At 35.5% G+C, this 21,990-nt stretch overlaps 1 protein-coding gene across 3 annotated transcripts in view; it reads left to right on the top strand.

Annotated features, from left to right (window-relative positions):
* The window catches only part of CDON (cell adhesion associated, oncogene regulated), a 116,034-nt gene that overhangs the window by 51,313 nt on the left and 42,731 nt on the right, over nucleotides 1–21,990 (top strand). For 2 of the 3 annotated variants that reach the window (XM_021000606.2, XM_078147115.1), the window contains exons 2-8: nucleotides 7,136–7,272; nucleotides 10,299–10,571; nucleotides 11,971–12,117; nucleotides 12,429–12,572; nucleotides 13,296–13,583; nucleotides 15,542–15,811; nucleotides 19,490–19,843. In XM_021000606.2, coding sequence (XP_020856265.1) covers nucleotides 7,197–7,272; nucleotides 10,299–10,571; nucleotides 11,971–12,117; nucleotides 12,429–12,572; nucleotides 13,296–13,583; nucleotides 15,542–15,811; nucleotides 19,490–19,843 — 1,552 coding nt within the window. In that variant the 5' untranslated portion in view covers nucleotides 7,136–7,196. Of the gene's footprint in view, nucleotides 1–1,664; nucleotides 1,796–7,135; nucleotides 7,273–10,298; nucleotides 10,572–11,970; nucleotides 12,118–12,428; nucleotides 12,573–13,295; nucleotides 13,584–15,541; nucleotides 15,812–19,489; nucleotides 19,844–21,990 lie in introns of all 3 variants that reach the window. The other variant, XM_021000607.2, reaches the window with a different exon arrangement.

Genomic DNA, 21,990 nt, shown 5'->3' on the forward strand with positions numbered 1-21,990 from the left:
ACATTTTTCTTGGTTTCAATGAACTAGATCACTATAGATTATCATAATTTGTCCTATGTTTCAGATATCACACAGGCTGCAAGTCATACATTATCTGAGGCTAAGGATTTTGTTGGTCATTCTCACCCTGGCTCTCCATTCTCCCTAGTTAGTTGTTTCTATTGCTGGTCTGGGCTGCTAGGTGTTAACAGTGGTAGAGTGCCAAGCCTAGAGTCAGGAAGACCTGAATTCAAATCTGGCCTCAGACACTTACTAGCTGTGTGACCCTGGACAAGTCACTTAACCCTGTTTGCCTCAATTTTCTCATATGTAAAATGAGCTGGAGAAATGTCTTTGCCATGAAAACCCCAAATTGGGGTCATGAAGAGTTGGTGATGACTGAAATGATTGAACAACAACAATAACAATAGCAGATAGAGCTGGGAGTTGGAACCAGGAAGACTTAAGTTCAAAGCCAGCCTTTGTATAGATGTGTGACCCTGGACAAGTCACTTAACTTCTCTGTCTCAGTTTTCTCATTTGTAAAGTGGGGATAATAATAGCACCTTCCTCTCAGCATTGTGAGGACAAAATGAGTTAACATAGGTAAAATGCTTTGCAAACCTTCAAGTGTTACATGAAAACTCTCAATGATAATGATAGAGACTGAGGAAAAATAAAGGTATTTGGGGTTGTGTATGTTATACCAGTAACAAAAGCAGTGGATAAAAGAAAATACTAAAAATAATGGTATTTCATTAGAATTCTATTTTAGTGTGGTGATGTATTGATTGAAATAAAAGAAATTTACAAACATATGTAGTCTTCTAAGTTGTTTTGGAACAGTTGCCTTCAAAATTTTCCATGAAGTACCAGCAGCTTTTTGAATATTAATGTATATGTATATTTATTTTAGAAAAACTATGTTCAGTCATGAAATCTGTGAATATGCATGGTATAAATTGAAACCTTGTTGTGTAACTTATCAGCAGTGACTTTTTACCCCATTTCATTAAAGGCTCTGGGTAAAGAGCAGAGGTCTTGTGTCAAGGGTGGTTACTCTGTAATTGGAGGTTCTGAGTTTCACAAGGCTTAAGGGACTGCAACTGGAAATGCCTTCTCCTGCCACCCTGATTTATCTTTTTTTAATAACATCATCGCTTAACCTCATTGCCTAGCTAAAAAGAAAGAAAGAAAGAAAGAAAGAAAGAAGGAAAGAAAGAAAGAAAATTGCTTATTCATATCCTTTGTATATTTCTTAACTACGGAATAGTTCTTGTTCTTATAAATCTGGGTCAATTTCTGTCAGTCAGTACATATTTGTTAAGCACCTACTACGTTCCAGACACTGTGCTAAGCACTGGGGATACAAAAAGAGGCAAAAGATAGCCCAGTGTCCTTAAGGAGCTTACAATCTAATTCCGTTTATATATTTTAAAAATGAGATTTTTATGAGAGGAATTCGCTACAAATATTTTTTCCCAGTTACATGCTTCCCTCTAATTTTAGCTACATTTGGTTTCGTTTCTGCCAAATCTTTTTACTTTTATGTGTAATCAAAGATGACTATTTTATATTTTGGATTTATAAATTTACTTCTCAAGTTCTCATCACTATATATATATACACACCTTAACACATAAAATTCCCAAATATTTATTATTTCCTATATTTGACTTCTACAGCTAGGTTTTCATTCTGGAATTGGGAATTCAGACTTCACCCATTCATTCACTTGCGGGGCCTTCATTGGATAGCTGAACATTCATTCAACACCTTTTTATTAAGTGCTTAAAAGCCTGGAGGAGATACAAAGGTAATTAAGGCATAGTCCTTATTTTTATGTAGGTCTGAATTTAGCGAGAATAATGTGACACCAACCCAAATGTTCAGTAACTAAAATAATTATAATGTAGGAAATAACTACATGGTGTCCCCAAAGTTTTAGTGCAGTTTTAAGCAACTAAAACTTACTTTTACACCTCTGAAGCTTAAAGCTGCACTAAGACTTTTGGGACACTATGAGATACAGTTCTTTTGACACCTAAGGAAGGAAGGATCATTTCTGGTTGGGAAATCAGTTCATGGAGTATTTCTATCTACTTAAAACTTCCTTATAGCAAGGACCACATCTTATCTAAACTTAATCTAACATCACACTATGGAGCACATATTCGGCACTTAAATGTTTATTGTATAATGAGGAAAGAATATCCACAGTTCCTAGATTTGATTCCTGGCCACCTGTGACCTTGTTTGGGTAAAAGGTACTCTTTCTAGACCTTAGTTTCCTCATCTGTTAAAGGAGGAGGTTGGACTAGGTCAGAAGTGCCAAATAGGTGGCCCACAACACTTCTAGCTGCAGCCTGAATTAGATTAAAATGTAGTTACTAGCTGATTTTACTGCAGTGATGTATTGATAAAAAAAGAAATTTATATAAATGTATCATTTTCTAAGTCAGTATGCAGCACATGGGATCCTTATGGACAATTTAATGGCCCCTGTTTCTATTTCTGTTTGAAAAGTCCTTTCTCAAAGGTCCTTTCTGGGTATAAATCTGTGTGTGCTATTTTTATAACTCCCAAACTACTTTCATATTGACCCCTTTTTCCCTCTATTTACAAATCCATTCTTTCTGAAATTTTCCAAAAGATTTTAACATAATATTTAGCTTTGAGAAGGTAACATCATCTTTAGCTAGAAAGGGCTTCTGATTGTGTGTTTTGGCATATATACATATACATATATATGTATGTATGTATGTATGTATTTATGTATATGCTTCACACTTTCATTTATTTCCTATATTCCTGACAAGACGATCTGTTTTTTCTACCTTATCACTGAGTCATTTTGGGAAGAGTAGTATTGTTTTGGCACTCATAGGACCACGAACCTTGGTCTGTCACTACCTTCTGAGAAATGCGCTGAGTGTTTAGATTGTGGTGTCTGATAAAGCATCATGCTTGGATGGGTTTTGCTGTAATCTTAAAGGGCTTGAGATTCCTTCCTATGGTTATAGACGATCTCAAAGGTCCTTTCTGGGTATAAATCTGTGTGTGATATTTTTATGATTTCCAAACTTCTGTCATTGGAAGCAGTAGCTCTCCTCTGCTCCCTATTTCTTATACCTGGACTAATCTGACTTTTACTTTGTGATGAACTTTCTTTGCTATGGGATCTTTGTGTATCTTGACATCCAGCTCAGTTAATTCAACAGACATAAGGACAAAAGTAAAACAGTCCCTGCCCTCAAAGAGCTTATTCTACTGTGTTAAAACCTTTATATTTCTCTAATTATACTCTTTGCCATCCAAAGATCTGGATTTCCCTTTGGGTCTTGTTTCCAGGGTTCAAAGGTCAAGAGATCAACTCATAAAATAGCTAAAGCTGTTACCACAGATAATTTCAAGCATTGGTCCCAGCAGAGGGGAAAGTATACATGTAAAATTTGGGGTGGGAGTATTTTTTGCTACATAATATTATGGTCAGATGTCAAACTCTAAACTGGAAGTGAATTGGCTAAAGCTCCAATATAGTTTAATAATAATATGATAATAGCTTGCATTTAATATAATACCTGCTATATGCCTGGCACTATACTAAGCCCTTTACAGATATCTCATTTTGTCTTCACAACAGCCTTGTGAAGTCTGCTATTATTTCCCCCATTTTATAGTTGACAAAACTGAGGCAAACAAGTTAAATGACTTGCCCAAGGTCTGAGAAGGTAGTAAGTGTCTGAGAAGACAAGAACTTAGTTCTTGACTCAAGGTTTGATAAAATGCTTAGAATTGATGAAATTAAAATACTACATTTTATTTTGCTTTGTGACTGAAATGGTTTGCATGCTACTTTTATTAGGATGGGATTAACAAGCTTTTAAAAATGGTGTGCCACAATCTGAAATAATTTCCTTGAGTTTTGTTTCCATGACATAGCTTTTCTGTGTGGAGGGTTATAGTAAGAGGACGTGTGCACTGACAATATCACGAGGAAAAGTCAGTCAGTAAATAAGCATTTATTGAACACCAACTATGTGCCAGGCATTGCATTAAATGATGGAGACATAAATACAAGTAAAAAGAAAGACACTTCCTGCCCTCAAGGAGCTTACATTCTAATTGAGGAATAGGAAACATAAAAGGAGAGCTAAAAAGGAAGGGCGGTGTTACTGAAGGAAGACAATAGAACTGGAGAGGTACCTGTGAGGAAGGCAAGGTATCAAAGTTCAGGGCATGAAGGATGGCTAGTCAGGGCCCTTAACCAAAATGGAGGTTCCGGGAAGAATTTACCAGTAGGGGAAGGGACCTGCTGAGGAGGTGGTTGGAGGAGGCAGCTGAGGCCTGTTGGAGAATAGGCCTCCTTATTAGTGAAAAATACCCTATGGGAAACGGAGCTTGTCCACTCTTCTTGTGCTTGGGGATAGCTGATTAATCACAGCATTTTCAACCAAAGTATTATAAGAACAACACTTGATCAATGTTCTTTAGTACTATTTCCCCCCTAAAATCTGGATTACACTTGTTGGTTATATTGTAGAGGGGATTCTTGTTCAGGTATGAGTTGGTCTTAGGTCTCTCAATTCTCAGATTCTGTGAGTCTTGAGTCGGATGAAATCTAAACGATTAAGTAACAAGGCTCATGTCAGAAGAATGTAAGCTCCTTGAGAGCAGGACCTCTCATTTTTGTCTTTCTACTGCTCTCCTTATTTTTCTCCCCCTCTCCTGGTGCCTAGTACAATTTCTGTCATCTAATAGGACTTTAGTAAATGCTTTTTTAAAAATTGAATGTTCAAGTTGTTCTAAAAGGTAGGTGGCATTGATTTTACTCCCAATGAGTTATTTGTTAGATAAGATTTCCTTTTTGCCTTCCCCTTCTCTTTCCCTACCTCCAACATATTATTTTGTTTGACTTATAATAGTTTGTGCTTTCTGCATACCCTTCGAATTCTTATTAACTCCACTACTTTTTTTGATAATTATAGTGATTTAAAAAAATATGTATTTGACTACAAGAGTAATGACCCACCATAGAATGATCTATCAATTTTTTTTTCTGGTAGTGTGAATGGATTTACACTGATCTATCCCTGCACTGCTCTAATTCACCTTTTTGAGGAATAATAAGTTTTGTGCTTAGAATCATAGATTTAGAGCTGAAAGAGACCTTAGGCTATATAGTTCAGTTTCCTCATTGTACAAATGAGGAAACTGAGACCCAGGGAGATTAAGTAACTGTCTGGGGTTACAAACATCAGAGGCAGAATTTGAACCTGAGCTCCCTATTTTAAATTCAACATGATTTTTTATTATATTATACTGCTTCCCTAAGGGGTGTCATCTGTGGCTGTGGAATACAGCAAAGTCGATTGACTTATATACCAGTGACCATGACTTTGGTTTCATTGGCTCTTGTCAGGCTGATCTAGCCATCTGTGGACAAGTCTTAGGAAGTCAGCAAGTATTTAGTAAGCACTTACTTCAGATTCTCCAATGAGTTATAAGTAGAAGAATCTCAGAGTATGAGAGAGAGAGAGAATGGGTTGTGATCTCTACCGTTGTGGGGAGTAACAATATGAATGCAGTCACAAATCCATCGAAATATCAAACTTGCTATATGTTGATGTTAGTTTTTTTCTAGTCTCCAAAATTAAATAGGAATATCTATATAAAGTCATTTATATTGACATCTGAAGCAGAGAACCCATAAACAATAGGTTAAAAATGGGTGAGTAAAGGTATTCTTATGGGATGTTATCTAGATAGTAATAATGCCCTGGTAATAATGAACTCTGCCTTGGTTTTAAAGGACAACTGCAACGGGACTCAGTAGCTCGTATGCTAGGGGTAAAGTTGATACTGAATATATGTTTCATTGCTTTTTATAAATAAATAGTGAGCAAATATTTGGCAAAAGAAAGAAAAGGATCCCTAACCCCCAACCCTTTGAGGGAAGTATCTCCTGTTAACAAGTTATTTGAATGTTTACTTTTGTCCTGAATCCTTACTAGTGCTGTGACTGTACTTGCCCTTGAACTGAGTGAGAATTCAAATAAACTGAAGAAATTTTTGCACAGCTGGCCCCTTCTGCCAACTGAGTGTTACCAAAAATATCCTTTCTTTCTCACTGAAAAGGTCAGTTGGAGAATTTCTAAAAAAGCTTGTGAGAGACCTATTATTCTGAGCTAAATAGGAGCCTACAATACAGCTTTTCTAGCCTTATGTGGATCTTTTTTATGTAAAATGAAATTGTATTGTTTTGTTGAGGGTTCAAGGATCATGGTAATATTTGTGACTTTTAAAAAGTAATGCTTAAGTGAATCCTTTCTTCCATCTTCTTCGTACTATTAAATTTCCCAAGTAATAATACCATTTGGGGATTATGTGAAGTATAACAAAGAATGAACAACAACCATTAAGTATGTTATGTAAAGTATACAACTTGTTGTATCAAGTATAAGTATTTTTCTTAGAGTATAGGGCAGATATTCATACCCATTTATAAATCTTGGAGCAGCTCTAAAATGCCATTGAAGAAACTGTATAATTTAAAGTATTCCTCAGTGAACATATTCCTCTTTCAACTCAGCTACCTTGAATGCATAGTTAGTCACAAGGGAAATGAATGAGATGGAGAATAGGTGGATAAATTTAAGAATTCATTACTGCTGCTGAAAACGCTTAGAAATACACCTTACTAAGGATGGGCCAGAGATATTATGTTACAAAAGAACAACACAGTATTCATTATATTTGTCATCATTAATGTATCAAGGCCTTAATATCATGATCTTGTATTTTGAATCTACTCAATTCAGTTGCAGGTCCAGTTTTCCATCATCTAACTTTGCAACTATGACTAATTTGGGTGATTGTGAAGGTTGAATCGCTTCATTAAGACCACTGATATATCAAGATAAATTGCTTGGACACAAAATGGAATCTTAATAATGTGAAGAGTTAGTGGAGTTTCTAAAATGCCTAATTTAGTCTCCATAAATTGGTTTAAGTTGTAGGAGAATCTGCTTCATTAAGACCCCTGAGTGTGATTCTCTGTAGAGCTATCAAGAAGATTAAGACATAGACTCTCACTTTTGTCTGCTTATACAAAAAACGTTTAAAGGTTTTTCTTTTTCTCCTTCATTTGTTTCAGTGTGCCAAGAGCTGTGTTTTACTCTGGAAGTCTATTCTATCAGCCCCTGTATTCTGGCGCTATGAATCCAGATCTTGGATCATTACAGACACTGTTATATGTTTCTTTTATGATCCTGTGTTCTTCTGTAAGTTCAGGTAAGCCTGTAGTAATGGTACTAGAGTATATAGCTAAGGACTGCTTTGACCAATTGCCTGGATTGTTTGTGTATGAACATCCTGTACCAGAGTGGCACTGAACTTTTTCAAATATAAGGACTTCCTTTTAATTTCTAAAAATTTTGAGAGCTGTCTTGTAATGGTAATTGTGCTATTAATAAACATTGAGAAAATAATGATAAAAAGTTACCATGAATTCAGTAATGTTTTTAAATGGATTGTTTTAGAAATCACAAAGCATCTGTATACATTTGAGAATTACTAACATACACATATATGTATATGTTACAATTCTCGTTTTCATGTAGATGCCAGGAGTCCTTGAATAGGTCTGTGGTCTCCTAGGGGTATAGGGTTCCCAGGTTGGGAGCACAAGTGCCACCTTCTGTACAAGATCCTTTTGTTTGTGAATTTCAGGAATTTCTTTTATTGCTTAAATTTCTAGTTTAAATTTTCTTTTACTCAACAAAAATTTATTTTGTCTCCCTACTTCTTCCTGTACCCCAATTAGGAATAAAATAAAAATGCGTTTAACAAATATGCATAGTCAAGCCTAACAAATTCTCCCATTGGCCATGTCCAAAAAACATGTCTGTATGTCTCATTCAGTACACTGAGTTCATAACTTCTCTGTCAGAAGGTGGGTGGTGTTTCATCATTAGACTTCTGGAACTCCACCTGGTTGATCCTTGCATTGATCTTAAGTCTTTCAAAATTGTTTATCTTTACAGTATTGTTGTTGTTATTGTATTAATTGTTCTCCTGGCTCTGCTCACCTCTGTATCAGATCATACAAGTCTTACCAGGTTTCTTTGAAACCATTCCTTTTCTCATTTCCTGTGATTCACTAGTATTCCAACATAGCCATATGCCATAATTTCCCCAGCTATTTCCCAATTAATGGACACCCCCTTAGTTTTCAGTTAGAGCTACCACAAAAAGAACTGCTATAAATACAATGTATATATGAGGCCTTTTTCTTTTGGGTTTTTTTTTTGGGTGTAGGCCTAGTAATAGTGCACAGAGTCAGAGTCTGCACAGTTTAGTGACTTTTTTTTAGCATAGTTCCAAATTGCTTTCTAGAATGACTGGATTAATTTACAGTTCCATCAAGAGTACATTAAATAGTAGTGACTGGTTGAATAAAATTCAGTTGATTATTACTGCAGAAAGAATTCTGTGTAAAAACAAGAGTGAGGATTTTTGATGAGGAAAACCCCATGACATCTCACACAACTTATGTACCTCTCATACTTTTATCATGTTCTGTTTTGTATGATGGTTGTTTGGTTATGTCTTATGTCCCTTATTAGATAGTGGGTTCCTTTAGGGATAGTCTCCCTCCCTTACATTTATTGGTATCTAGCACAATACTTTGTACATTGTAGATAATAATGAATATTTGTTGAATTCTCACATTGTACTTGTTAAATATCAGAGATTATCATAGCCAGTTTAAAACAGTTGAGCCTGCCCTGAGAAAACTACCTTCTGGATTCTAGTAGTTCCTCTGCTGGAAAACTAAGGTCTTACTTCACCACCTTGTTTCAGTGTAGAGATTACCGTGGGCTTTTGAGGGTTATCTCAGCAGGAATGCAAGTTTTAGTAGGTTCTGCCAGCTGTGAAGGACTTTGAGCATAGACCCAACAATGTCATTTGTCCGTTGACTGAGAACCAGCATAGCTAAATTTGGAGAGGCTCATCTTCAGTTGGGTACAGCAACTCGTGGTAAATGTTTTGGTCACAGCTATTTGAAAATAGCCCTATTAAGAAGGGAATACCCATACTCTTGATGAAAGCCATGAATTCCTTAATGTATTTATGAAATCACAACAACAGACTCAGGTTAGTGCCAAAATCTTCATTTTTTATTACATCATAGGATCAAAGAATTTTAAGCTGGAAAGGGGATGGATCATCTAGTCTTCTGTAAAAGTAGATTCAATAGCTAATGTTATCTTTTCTTTCTTGTAAGAATTTTGTTTTATTCAGCTTCGCAAAAAAAATTTCTGTTCTCCTTAATCCAAACTCTTCTCTTTTAACTTTGCCACATTAACAAGCAAACTTCTCTCTCCTATGTTTCTGAAGGAACCTACTTAGTAAATTAAATAATTTGAGAGACAGAAAAGTAATTCCTCCATTTTAGCTACATTTCATTAAAAATTAACTTCACGTTTTATTATAGCTGTTTTTCTTTTTTTATTTTCTTAATTGAAAGATTAAAAAACTAAAACTAATAAAAAGTATTTCGAGGCTAACATTCATAACTTTTTTTTCTCACAAAGTCAAATTCTGTTAGTAAAAAGTAGAGTAAATTGTTCTTTTTATGAACATAATTGCCATGCTTTTTTTTTTTACTCCCTCTCCTTCTTCCTTTGCCATACTTTCAAAAGAACTAGCATTTCTTATGGACTGCTAAGTCATAGCCATATGACCTGCAGGTGTTAATGTTTCTCAGAAAATCAAACATTGGTTTGGTTTTTTTTCCTATAAATAGAACTGAGCCTGTTATGTGATTTTTATTCTTGAACCTCTTAAGTAGGCTAGAGTCTTAACTCTCAGACTGGTAGTCTATCTTTCTTTGCTTCTAAAAATGGGTTATAAGGATATTGATATCAAGAACAACAAAATTAAATAAGTAACAGAAAATTCTGCCTATTGATGTGAATGAAACAAAGTAGAAGCCCTTTGAAGGTAGGAACTCCTGTATTTTTCTTTATATAGGCAAATTACTTAACTTTTCTGCTTCAATTTTCTCCTCTGTGAAAGGGGGATAATAATAATAGCATCTACCTCACAGAGTTGCTGTGAGGAGAAGCTATTAGTAAAGCACTTTGGAAACTTTAAAGTGCTACATAAATGGTAGATTTCTAGATATCTCCAGTACCTAACAGAATCCCTTGCATATTAGGTACTTAATAAATGTTTAAAATGTTTAGTGAATGGAATTGAGTGTAATGCCCTTAATGCCCTTTTCACTTTTTTGGGGGGGGGTTTCCTTATAGACTTGGTACCTCGTTTTATTTCTGAGCCACACTCTATTGTCCAGAAACTTGGTGAATCTGTAACCCTACAATGCTCTGCTCAACCTGTGACCGTACACATATCATGGTTACTTAATGGAAAAAAATTCGACAGAAATGTGGAGCAAATTGAGGTTCAGCAGGGGACGTTAACCATTCTTTCTCTCAGCCCTTCTGTTTGTGGTCAGTATCAATGCATCGCCAACAACAGCATTGGTGCAATTGTGAGTAAGCCTGCGACAGTATCCATTGGAGGTAAGTTTGATATTTCAACTTTTGATGTATAGTATATCCCCCAAATGGCGGGAGGCTTATTAAATTGGTGCCACCCATTATAGCTTGAAGTCCTGCCAAAGGTAAAACAGTAGGCCAAGCCCAATGATGTGGGTTTGTTTTTTGTTTGTTTTTTTGGAAGGCCATCTGAATGTGAACACATTTCCAATGTAAACTTTGGAATTAATATTTTAAAACTTTAAAATTCAGTTTTAGGAGTTCATTATTTGCTTTGACACTGAGTTCCTTTATTTCATAATACCCCTTATCTTTTTTAAACATCTGATTGCTTTGTCCATATAGACCTCCTATGTCTTGGTTACTGAGTTGATTTGAATTCAATAATAAAAATTGGGCTAGAGAAACAAGAAAAGATGATTGAATTGTCCATGAGGAAAGGAATATCATCTCCTGACTGTGGAGATAGTAGAAAATCTGGAGCAAGTGTTTTTCTTAGTTTGAACTATCTACCTTTCAAACAGTGGTGGCTGCTAGTACTCCAATAAACACACAGAGGGTTGAATACCCTAGACCAGTGGTGTCAAACTCAAGTAGAAATGGGACCAGTAAGTTTTATGTAGGGCCACATATTGACTTAGTTGTAAAATGCAAAATGTTACTTATGTTTTATTGTATTTTTTTATTTTGTTAAATGTTTCCAGTTACATTTTAATTTAGTTTCAGCCATGCATTGACATCTCTGCCCTAGAATAACTATAAACTGCTGGAAACTTTTAGATTAAGAGAAAATAACAAAGAATACCTTGCACACAGGTTGGGGAACAAGTTCAGCCATTTTAAGATTTGCTTTCTTAATGGGGAGCTGAGAGGCATTGTGACTGATTGTGACATCTGATATTCAGATGATTCAAGCAATGCACTAAGAATTAGTCCTGCACTTGATATTGCAGTGAGAAATGATGTGGATTGGATAAAGATATATATGATGAGTGAGTTTTAGTTAAAGATTGTACTGAAGAGGTGATGCAGAACATTACAGGCATAGGGGGATAGCCTGTCTAAGGGCAGGAGATCAGAATGTTGTATTTAAGGAACAGCAGATAGACTGGAGTCTACTACCAACTGGATTATAGAGTATGTGGCAGGGACTCAAGCGTAAGAAGACTCAAGGTAGCAAGGGGTCAGGTTGTAAAGGGCTTTAAATACTATATAGAGGAGCAAGGAGGCAGCCATTTGTTATTTCTTATTTGCCCCTCTCCCCATTTTTTGCCCCTAACTTTTTGGGAAGAAAATCTTGCTATTCTCTAGGATTAGCAGAAAACTAAGACTAGATGACAAATGTTATTTTTAGTACTTACATCTTCCAGAAAAATAGAAGCAAAACTTTCTTCATCTTTCTAAATTGGTTTTTACTTTCAAGGTCTTAGTGATTTTGGTGTATCAACAAAACATGTTGTTATAGCAGAGGAACAAAGTGCTGGGTTCATTGGCTGCAAGATACCAGAAAGTAGTCCTTCAGCACAGGTGCGCTATAAGGTCCGGGGGAAATGGCTGGAACATTCCACAGGTAAGATCTATTGTTGCAAGGAATCAGTGAACGGAACTGAACGTATCTGTGGTATCTCTGTAGCTGAACATGTTTTGTTTTGTTTTTCTTTTTAATGCATGATGGTTCATTGTGGGTCCATTGTTACTGATGGGCTTGTTTTTTTTTCCTTAGCCACTATTGCAGTTTATGAGGTCATTTTCTTGATTTCTGTTCACTGCTTATATGCTTCCAAGTCTCTATCTAAACCTATAACTGTTGTTCAGCTGGTTTGTAATTCTATCATAGGACAAAATAAGAAACCTAATCATATTCCTTCTCCTTCCTTCTAGATAACTACCTAATCCTTCCATCAGGAAATCTTCAGATTTTGAATGTATCTTCAGAGGACAAAGGGTCATATAAATGTGCAGTTTACAATCCTGTCACACGTGAATTAAAAGTTGAACCCACAGGCCACAAGCTCATTGTGAGCCGTAAGTATTTGGTTACCTTTGGTAGTACTTAGGGAGAAAATCCTTTCATAATTACTCTCACAAAAAGTTGGTAAGTGAGTATTAATGTGGATACTTGGATAGTGTGCTTTCCTACACATGCTTATTTAACGTTGAGCCGATCTTTAAAAATAAATGCCACATACTTCAAAGAGCTAAGGATGCTGTTAAGGCACCATCAAAGGAATTGGTTTTTTCCCTCAAAATTTGTATTGGAGTAACCAAGGTGTGGTATTTATAGTGACGTCCATTCTTCCTCATAAAGCACAGTATATGAATGGTAGAAAGGGAAATATTGTAAAAATTCATGATGTTTGTCTGTCTTTCTCCTCCGTTTCATAAATTCATTAATGTCATGGGCCCTACACCTTAATGGGTCTTAACCAGAAAGTCTGTCTACTAACCTATGGCTAGATACCGAGGACTAAGAGATGGATTAAGGAAATAATATCCAAACTACAAATTGAGTGTTACATCTGGACTTCCTGAAAATTCTGTAGCTCCATCCAGCAAGAGTGGCCATGATAATAACAGAAACGATTCATTTTATTCATCTATTTCCTATAGACGTTATCTACAACAAAGCCTTGTAGACAGGAAAGCAAAGGAGAATAAATAAGATGTTGGGAATGCTCAGCAAAGAGGAAAATATATTAGAAGAGACAACTTTTCATATTATTTTTCCGTTTTGCTTACCTCTTTTAGGTCCTTCATCAAAATATGTTCGAATCATCCACCCCACCTTTTCCCAGTCATTGGCAGCTGTTTCTCACAATCCTGTAACTCTGGAATGTGTGGTGAGTGGGGTACCTGCTTCTCAAGTGCAGTGGATAAAGGACGGCCATGGTTCTCTGTTGGGAGGTAACTGGAGACAGTTATATTCCCACCTGGTCACAGATAGCATAGACCCAGATGATGCTGGAAACTATTCCTGTGTGGTGGGAAACAAGTCTGGAGAGCTCACACGTGTGACCTACACAGTTAATGTGCTTGGTAAGACATTATATGTTTTTAAGTCACACTTAAATTAGATTATTTTTCTGGTTCTGCTCTTGTCCAACACTAATTTCTTTAGATATGAGGTTAACCTGTCCATTGAAAAATATAGCAGGAACACAGACAACCTATATCAAATTGCTTGCCTTTTCAGTGGGGAGTGAGGTGGTGGGGAGGGGAAGGAGAGAGAGAATTTGGAACTCAAAAATTTTAAAAAACAATTGTTAGAATTATTTTATATGTATTTCAGGAAAAAATAAAAAGCCAAATTTAAAAAAAAAAAGAAAAATATAGCAGGAGAATGTAAGAAGAGTTACCTGAGAGTAAGCATGGTATAGTAGACAGGCTGGATGGAGGAGTGGGAAGTTGGCAGAATTTAGGGTCAGGGCCCTTGGTTTGCATAACATTTCTTCAGTAAGACCTCAGACAAGTCCATTCACCAGCTGTAAAATAAGGGAATTGAACTCTATAAGTGTGTCAGACTCAAATGGAAAGGGATCCTGTGAGCTAGTATTGACTTAGAAAACCACAAATTAACATTATCTGTGTTTTATTGTATTTTTATTTTTATTTTATTTAAACATTGACCAGTTACATTTTAATCGGTTTGTATATATTCAAGAATTTTGTAGGTTGCTTGCGGTTGTCCAACCCTAAATCCTGTGATCCTGTGAAATTAGTAGTAGCGATGAAGGCAAAAGGCTAGCAAGAAAATGGAAAATTGTAAAATATCACCTCTTTACATAGTACCTGATTTAATTTCATCTTTCGTAATGCATTTGTTTGTGTCTCTAATTTATACAGTAGCCTTGATCCTAGCCACATTTTTACACATACCCTTTCTTTCTCTCTGGCCATCTTGAGCTTTTGCCATTGAGGTCACTGTATAAAATGGCTATTTAAAGAAAATATATTTCCCTTCCACCTGTACTTCTTTGAAAACCCAGAAAAAATAAAATAGAAAGGAAAGTCAAAATAAATTCAATTTTTTAGTTTCTCTGGAGGTATTTACTGTTAGGACATGCCTTGTAGAAAAACATTAAATTGTCTATTCCAGTAAGAAATCATTTATAACAGCTTTATGAAAAGTGGGATTGATTTTTTTTTTCTTGGTGTCCCACAAGTAAAGATGAAATGCATATTTTTTTAAGGTAACAAGGCCAAAAAATTACTTCTTAGACCCTAAAAGAAAAAAAAATCCAACCCCCTCCCCCCACATCCAGAGAAAGAACCATGGAGTCTGAATGCAGATTGAAGCATACTATTTTCTTTGTCTTTTTTTGTTTTTTGTTTTTCTTTCTCATGGTTTTTTTTCCCTTTTATTCTGATTCTCCTTTCACAACATGACTAATGTGGAAATATGCTTAATATGATTGTACATGATAGCCTATATCAGATTGCATATTATTTGAGGAAGGAGGAGGAGGAAAATTTAGAACTCAAAATCTTATGAAAGTGAATGTTGTAAACTAAAAATAAATAAATTTAATTTAATTTGAAAAAATCCAGCTTCTTTTGAGCACATATATTTCTTTTGCTTTAGCCCTTATTTTTAGTATTAGAACCAGTGAAACTGCCATTCTGGTGGGAGAATGACAGAGTGAGCCAGCAGCCTGAAACATAAATGCTTACAGGACTACAGGGTTGGAAGCTGTTTTTATGTTTTGTTTTGGTTTTTTTTTTTTTTTTTGGTTTGGGAGATCTATTAAAAGAAGACTATAGCTTATTAGTAGCATATGACTTTGACCTCAACTTAATGAAGGGCTCCGTTAGAGACAAGTTATTATGCATCTAAAATTTTTTTGATGGCCACAGCAAATGAGAAAATGTGAATAAACAATACAGCATAGTCTTAGCAAGTTAGTGGTATATGGAACATTTCATATGACTCACATGTGATAATTTAAGAAGTGCATTTTGAGGGCTGGTATCTAATTTGTGTGTGTTATTTTCAGAACAAGCCTCCATTTCCAAAGGATTGAGGGACCAGACAGTCTCCTTGGGTGCCACAGTACATTTCACATGTACTGTTCATGGAAATCCAACTCCCAGTCTTACCTGGTTTCATAATGCAGAGCCTATATACTCTTCCTTGCGGTACCTGATAGTAGAAAACACGTTGAGAATCAGTGGCGTTGCCATGGAAGACTCAGGATTATACCAGTGTGTGGTGGATAATGGGATTGGATTTATGCAGTCTACTGGGAGACTGGAAATTGAAACAGGTAGGCTCCTAAGTCCTGCCATGATGAAGAAATTTTGCTTTGCAAGATTCGTTGTGTTGTGAAGAAAGCACCTCATCCAAGCAAATCTGATTTCTTATAGGTTGGTTTATTATGCCAAATAGCACAAATTGTTTTGGGGAAAAACTAGGCTACTATTGTGGCTTATGTGACCACAAACTTGAATGTCTTCTCTATACCTCAAATTATATGCCTTCATGTATTCATGTTAGTATGCAGAGAGCCGATCTCTCTTTGTACATATATTACAGATTTGCAGTACTAACTTAGCATTTGATTTAATGCTTTTTAAAGATTTTGTTAAAATTGTCTCAGTTAAATTTTTCATAATCTCTCTCCCTTCATTGCAGAATTGAGAGAGGGGGTATATGCATCTGGAACATTACATATCTTGTCAGACTTGGTTGTTTTGTTGGTTAGCTTTGCTGAACTGCTTTTTCCCCCCTCTTTTTAAAATCTTTGTCATAAGAGATGGCTTGCTGGGTAGGGTAGGAAAGAGGAATTTAGTCAGAAATAAAGGTAAACGGGTAAACAAATGTTATCAATAAAAATTTTAAAGGTTATTGATAAATAGCTCACAGGGTTGTTGCAAGATACCTTTATGTAAAAATTAAATGAAAAATCTTTCATTTTTTTTACTTTAAAGATATCTTATGTAGCAGTGCTACCTCTACTTATGCTGAGAGCACTCAAATTCTGCTTGTTCATTAAATCTGACTTAATCTGTTTTTATCAGTTTATATTCCTTTTGTCCTTTCAATAGTAAGCCTGTCTTTCTTAATGTGTGAAGAAATAAGTGTGAATACATTTCACTTCATCTCTATTTGCTTTTAAAAAATCATTTGGCATTTATAAAATGCCAGCTTGTTTTGTGAGTAGATTATTTTTTTGACTTCTAGAGATATCTTCATCATCTAGTACTTGATGAAGCTTGAAATATAGGTTAAAGCAGATAATGATAAAATTTTAATAAGAAGATTTTTCCCTTCTAGCCACAAATGTGTGTCTTCTACATTCCTCAAATTATATGCTGCCATGTATCATGATCGTATATAATCGGACAGTCTCTTTGTAATTATGTTACACGTTTTCAAACCTCAGTTTAGATTTTAGCTTAGTGCCTCAAAGAATTAGGTTTTTGATTACCTACCTCCTCTAATAAAGGTCCTAAATATGAGACTTCTCCTTAGTAGGATAAACAAATATAATAAGAAATTCCTTTTAATCTTCTGGGAAAACTGAAAAAGAGTATGGCAGAAACTAGGCATAGACCAAAATCTTATACCATATACCAAAATAAAGTCAAAATGGGACATGATTTAGATGTAAAGGCCAATACTGTAAGCAAACTGGGAGAGCAAAGAATAGTTTACTTGCCAGATTTATGGAGAACAGAAGAATTTATGACCAAACAAGAGATAAAGAACATTATGAAATGCAAAATGGATAATTTTGATTATATTAAATTGAAAAGTTTTTGCACAAGCAAAGCCAGTGCAACCAAGATTAGGAGGGAAGCAGAAAACTGGAAGAGAATTTTTACAACTGGTGTCTCTGATAAGGGCTTAATTTCTAAAATATATAGAGAACTGAGTCAAATTTATAAGAATGCAAGTCATTCCCCAATTGATAAATGGTCAAAGGATATGAATAGGCAGTTTTTACATGAAGAAATTAAAGCTATCAATAGTCGTATGAAAAAATGCTCCAAATAACTATTAATTAGATAAATGTAAATCAAAACAACTGTGAGGTATCACATCATACCTATCAGATTGGCCAACATGACAAAACAGGAAAATGATAAATGTTGGAGAAGACGTGGGGCAGTTGGAACATCGATGCATTGTTGATGGAGTTGTGAACTGATCCAAGCATTTTGGAGAGCAATTTGGAACTATGCCCAAAGGACTATAAAAATGTGCATATCTTTTGACCCAGCAATAGCACTTCTAGGGCTGTAACCCAAAGAGATCATAAAAAATGGGAAAAGGACCCACATGTACAAAAATATTTATAGCAGCTCTTTTTGTGGTGGCAAAGAATTGGAAATTGAGGGGATGCCCATCAATTGGGGAATGGCTGAACAAGTTGTGATATATGAATGTAATGGAATACTATTGTGCTGTAAGAAATGATGAGCAGGCAGACTTCAGAAAAATCTGGAAAGACTTGTATGGACCGATGCTGAGTGAAGAAAGCAGAACCAGTAGAACATTGTACAGAATAACAGCCACATTGTGTGATGACTAACTTTATAGACTTAGCTCTTCTCACCATTGCAAAGATCTAAGACATCTGCAAAAGTCTCATGATGCTGTCCACATCCAGACAAAGAACTATGGAGTTGGAATGCAGATTGAAGCATACTATTTGCCCTTTTTTTCTTCTGTTTTGTTTTGTTTCTTCTTTCTTGTAGTTCCTCCTATTGTTTCTAATTCTTCTTTACACTATGATTAATGTGAAAATATGTTTAATAGGAATGTATATGTAGAGCTTATATCAGATTGCACACCCTCTTAGGGAGGGGAGTAAAGAGGGAGGGAGAGAAAATTGAAAACTCAAAAGCTTATGGAAGTGAATGTTGAAAACTAAAAATAAATTAATTTTTAAAAAACTTCCCTTTAAAGATATATAGCTATTATTGTAAAACTTCTTTTCTATATCTGTTTTACTAAAAGAAGCTAATAAAACAACAGGAGAAGATCCTTCTTTTCCTGCTTCTTCAGAGATGACTTCTGATCAAGCTGTGGTGTTAAGAAAAAGTGTCCATTTGGGAAACCCGTCAGAGACTGCCACACTTAAAGAAGTTATGATTCTTTTCTATTTTGTGATAAACTCATTCTAGGTATTTTAAATACATTTCCATAGCTGAAATCACAGAGGACCTTTCATTGTGCAGGTTATCCTGGGGGCTATAGAAAAAAAGAGGAAAGGCAGAAGAACCACATAGAGCATTGGATTGACCACAGAATTTAAACTTGAAAGGGACAAGGTAGAAGGAGAAAGATGTAGTGGGGAAATAACATCAATGTTAATCAGTGTTTTATTGTGAATTCACTTTGAAAAAGTCCTTAGTGTCACTTCAGAAGTTGAGGTAGAATTGGAGGCCTAGGAGCAAAAGAGAAATACCATAAAATGATTCAGGAGACAGAGTTACTTTGGAATTAAGATAAAGAACATCTTCATATGTTTTATAGATTTTCATTACTGTGTAATACAAAGTGGTCACATTTTTTGTCATAATACATTTTATTTTGGCTAGTTCAACTCTGTCTGTGATTTGATTGATGAATTTTAGATTAAAAATGTGATCACTTTCCTGAAGGAATCACATTTGATTCTATATTTCTCACAGAATATATCACATTTAATGTGTGAGATTTTGGTGTCAGATGTATATATTCCCATATTCCATATTTACAGTAGTCAAATATGTTTCTAGTATGCCTGCCTGCTGGAAAGCTATCAGTACATTATCCATATTTCCTTCTTTCTGAAGGTCAGGAAATCTGCATAGGAAATGTCTAGGAGCTTAACTATGAAAAGGGCTATCTTTAATGGGCATTTTACTTATGTGGGGGATATAGCTATTAGCATTACTTTTCTCTAGGATTTGATAGTATTTTAAAATTCTGTATTTGGATTGCATTTTAATAGGCAGTGGATTCAAGCCGATTATAGTAACACCACCAACAAGCACAAAGGTGATAGGCGGTGACTTTGTTACTTTATCCTGCAATGCCACTGGGCTTCCAGTTCCTGTTATTCGTTGGTATGACAGCCATGGTTTGATAACCAGCCATCCATCCCAAGTACTTCGCTCTAAGCCACGAAAATCACACCTGTCAAAATCTGGAGATGTCACTTTAGAGCCTGTTTACTTCATCATGTCTCGAGCTGGATCAAGCTCTTTATATATTCAGGCTGTCACTCTGGCACATGCTGGGAAATATACCTGTGAAGCCACAAATGAATATGGTTCTACATTGTCAGAGGCGTTCCTTACAGTTGGTGAGTTGCCATGACATTTGTTTTTTATTTGATGCTTTTTTTTTTTTTGGAAAGGAGGAGGATGTTATAAGATAACATACTTTAACTAGTCAAGCAATCTTTAAACAATAATATGCATGCTTATGAATATTTTGTGGCATCAGGATGCCATCTTTTCAGACTAAGGTGGTATCTAGATTGGTATTGCTTAGTTCTTGGACCAATAGAAAATAGTTTGGCTTCAATCTCTATTTTTGACATATTGGCATACAGAAATCTGATTCACATTGAGCCCAAGACTATGGTAAAATAATATGTTTTATGAAGCTTGAAGGACAGTTGAAATAGTTAGAAAGGTATATAAGTCAATCTTAGGAATATACTTCTCACCAGCCAATTCTTGTTAAAGTCTAGAGGGTTAACAGGTTATTTCGTAACCATCAGCTGAGATCTTATCAGATAATACCTAAGGTGTTCTTTCTGGCACAAATTAGGGCTTGCTAAATACTTGTTAATGTTATTGATTATACAAAATTATTACATCAAGGGATTATTATCCCTCTTTTCTTTATCATTCTTTGGTGTGAGTCACTTTAGAACCTTCTATTATTATTAAAGTATTGATAAACAGATAAATAGAAGATTAAAGGACTTAATTCAGATTCAAAGTTACTCAGTTTGGGGTTTTGAACACCAGGTGTCTAATAGCTAGATCTCATCACCATATTTGTCAGATTGCACGGATATTAAGCAGTTTGGCACAAGAGAGATGGTAAAATTTACTGAGATACCTAGTGTTGGTTATAAACTTAACTTTGGGACCTCTAAGCAAAACTTTCAGTATTAACTCATTTGGTTCTAGGTTGCAGAATAATGAGATTGTTGAGAAGGTTTAGCTTAAATGCTCATAGAACATGTATAGTGTTCCTCTCTTTAAGAGGAATTCTCTGGTGCACATGGAAGAGGCAACAACAACATGATAAAAATAAATCACTTGATATACCAGCTACACTTTGGTTGTCCTGCACACCTAGAAAGATATGCCATCTCCACTCCAACTACTGACTTCTCTGGCTACCTTTAAGTCCCAACTAAAATCTCACCTTCTACAGGAAGCCTTCCTCAGCCCCTCTTAATTCTAGAACCTTACATCTATTAATTATTTTCTCTTTAACCTGTATATAGCTTGTTTTGCGTATGTTTGTTTGCATGTTATCTCCCCCATTAGGGATGTTACAGACATATAAAGAGATCATTTAGCTACATGAAAAGGAAGTGAAGTTAGTAGAACTGACATTCACAAGCTTCTTGAAGGCAAGGCCTAGTTTTTGCCCTTTTTGTATCCACTATACTTAACACAGTGCCCAGCACATAGTAGGCATTAAATAAATATTGATTGATTGATACATAAGATTTGTTGTTTCTCTTTGACTCCCTCCCTTTAATTCTTCTGGTAATAACTAGTAGCAGGTAGTGTAATCTCAGTTGTTAGGATCAAGAGTATCTGAAGCTTTAGTGACAGCAGCTAACTAAAACAACAAGTTCAGTTGAGTAGAAGTTGCTAACGATAGTTAGGAGACAGCCAAGAGGAAGTGCTGCTAGGGATGTTACAGACATATAAAGAGATCATTTAGCGACATAAAAAGGAAGTGAAGTTAGTAGAACTGACATTCACAAGGTAAGAAATAATTTAATAATTAATTCCAAGCAAATTATTCTCAAAGTATAATCGAAGTGCTGACTAGATCAGTATCTAAGTGGTAAACCCAAAGGGTGTAGGAGACCATTAGCAGTTCTTGATACTTTGCTAAAGTATGCAGGGAGGTGAAAAGTAGGTGACAGACCAAAGAGAAAAGGTTGGTGATGATGATTTTATATGGCAGCTGATTTGCAAAAAGCTTGGAAAGAAACGCTCCAGCATGGTAAAACTTGACCAGGGACAGCACAGGTGCTTGGAATCCCTTGAAAGTTATGTCAAATGTCAACAACAGAGCAGCTTCTGTCTGGAGCTACATTTTAGGAGAAAAGAGCAGAAGTAGCAACATGGTTTCTTTTCTACATTGAAATCAGGTTTGTGGCAAGACTGCAAGATTTTAGTAGATAATCTGGAAAGAAAAGGATTGATAGCATAAGGTCAGTTCTATTTGAGATAGAAAAAGTATGCCTCA

Source organism: Phascolarctos cinereus, unplaced genomic scaffold (genome assembly GCF_003287225.1).
Source record: "Phascolarctos cinereus isolate Bilbo 61053 unplaced genomic scaffold, phaCin_HiC Scaffold_726;HRSCAF=1367, whole genome shotgun sequence".
Classification (NCBI taxonomy): Eukaryota; Metazoa; Chordata; class Mammalia; order Diprotodontia; family Phascolarctidae; genus Phascolarctos; species Phascolarctos cinereus.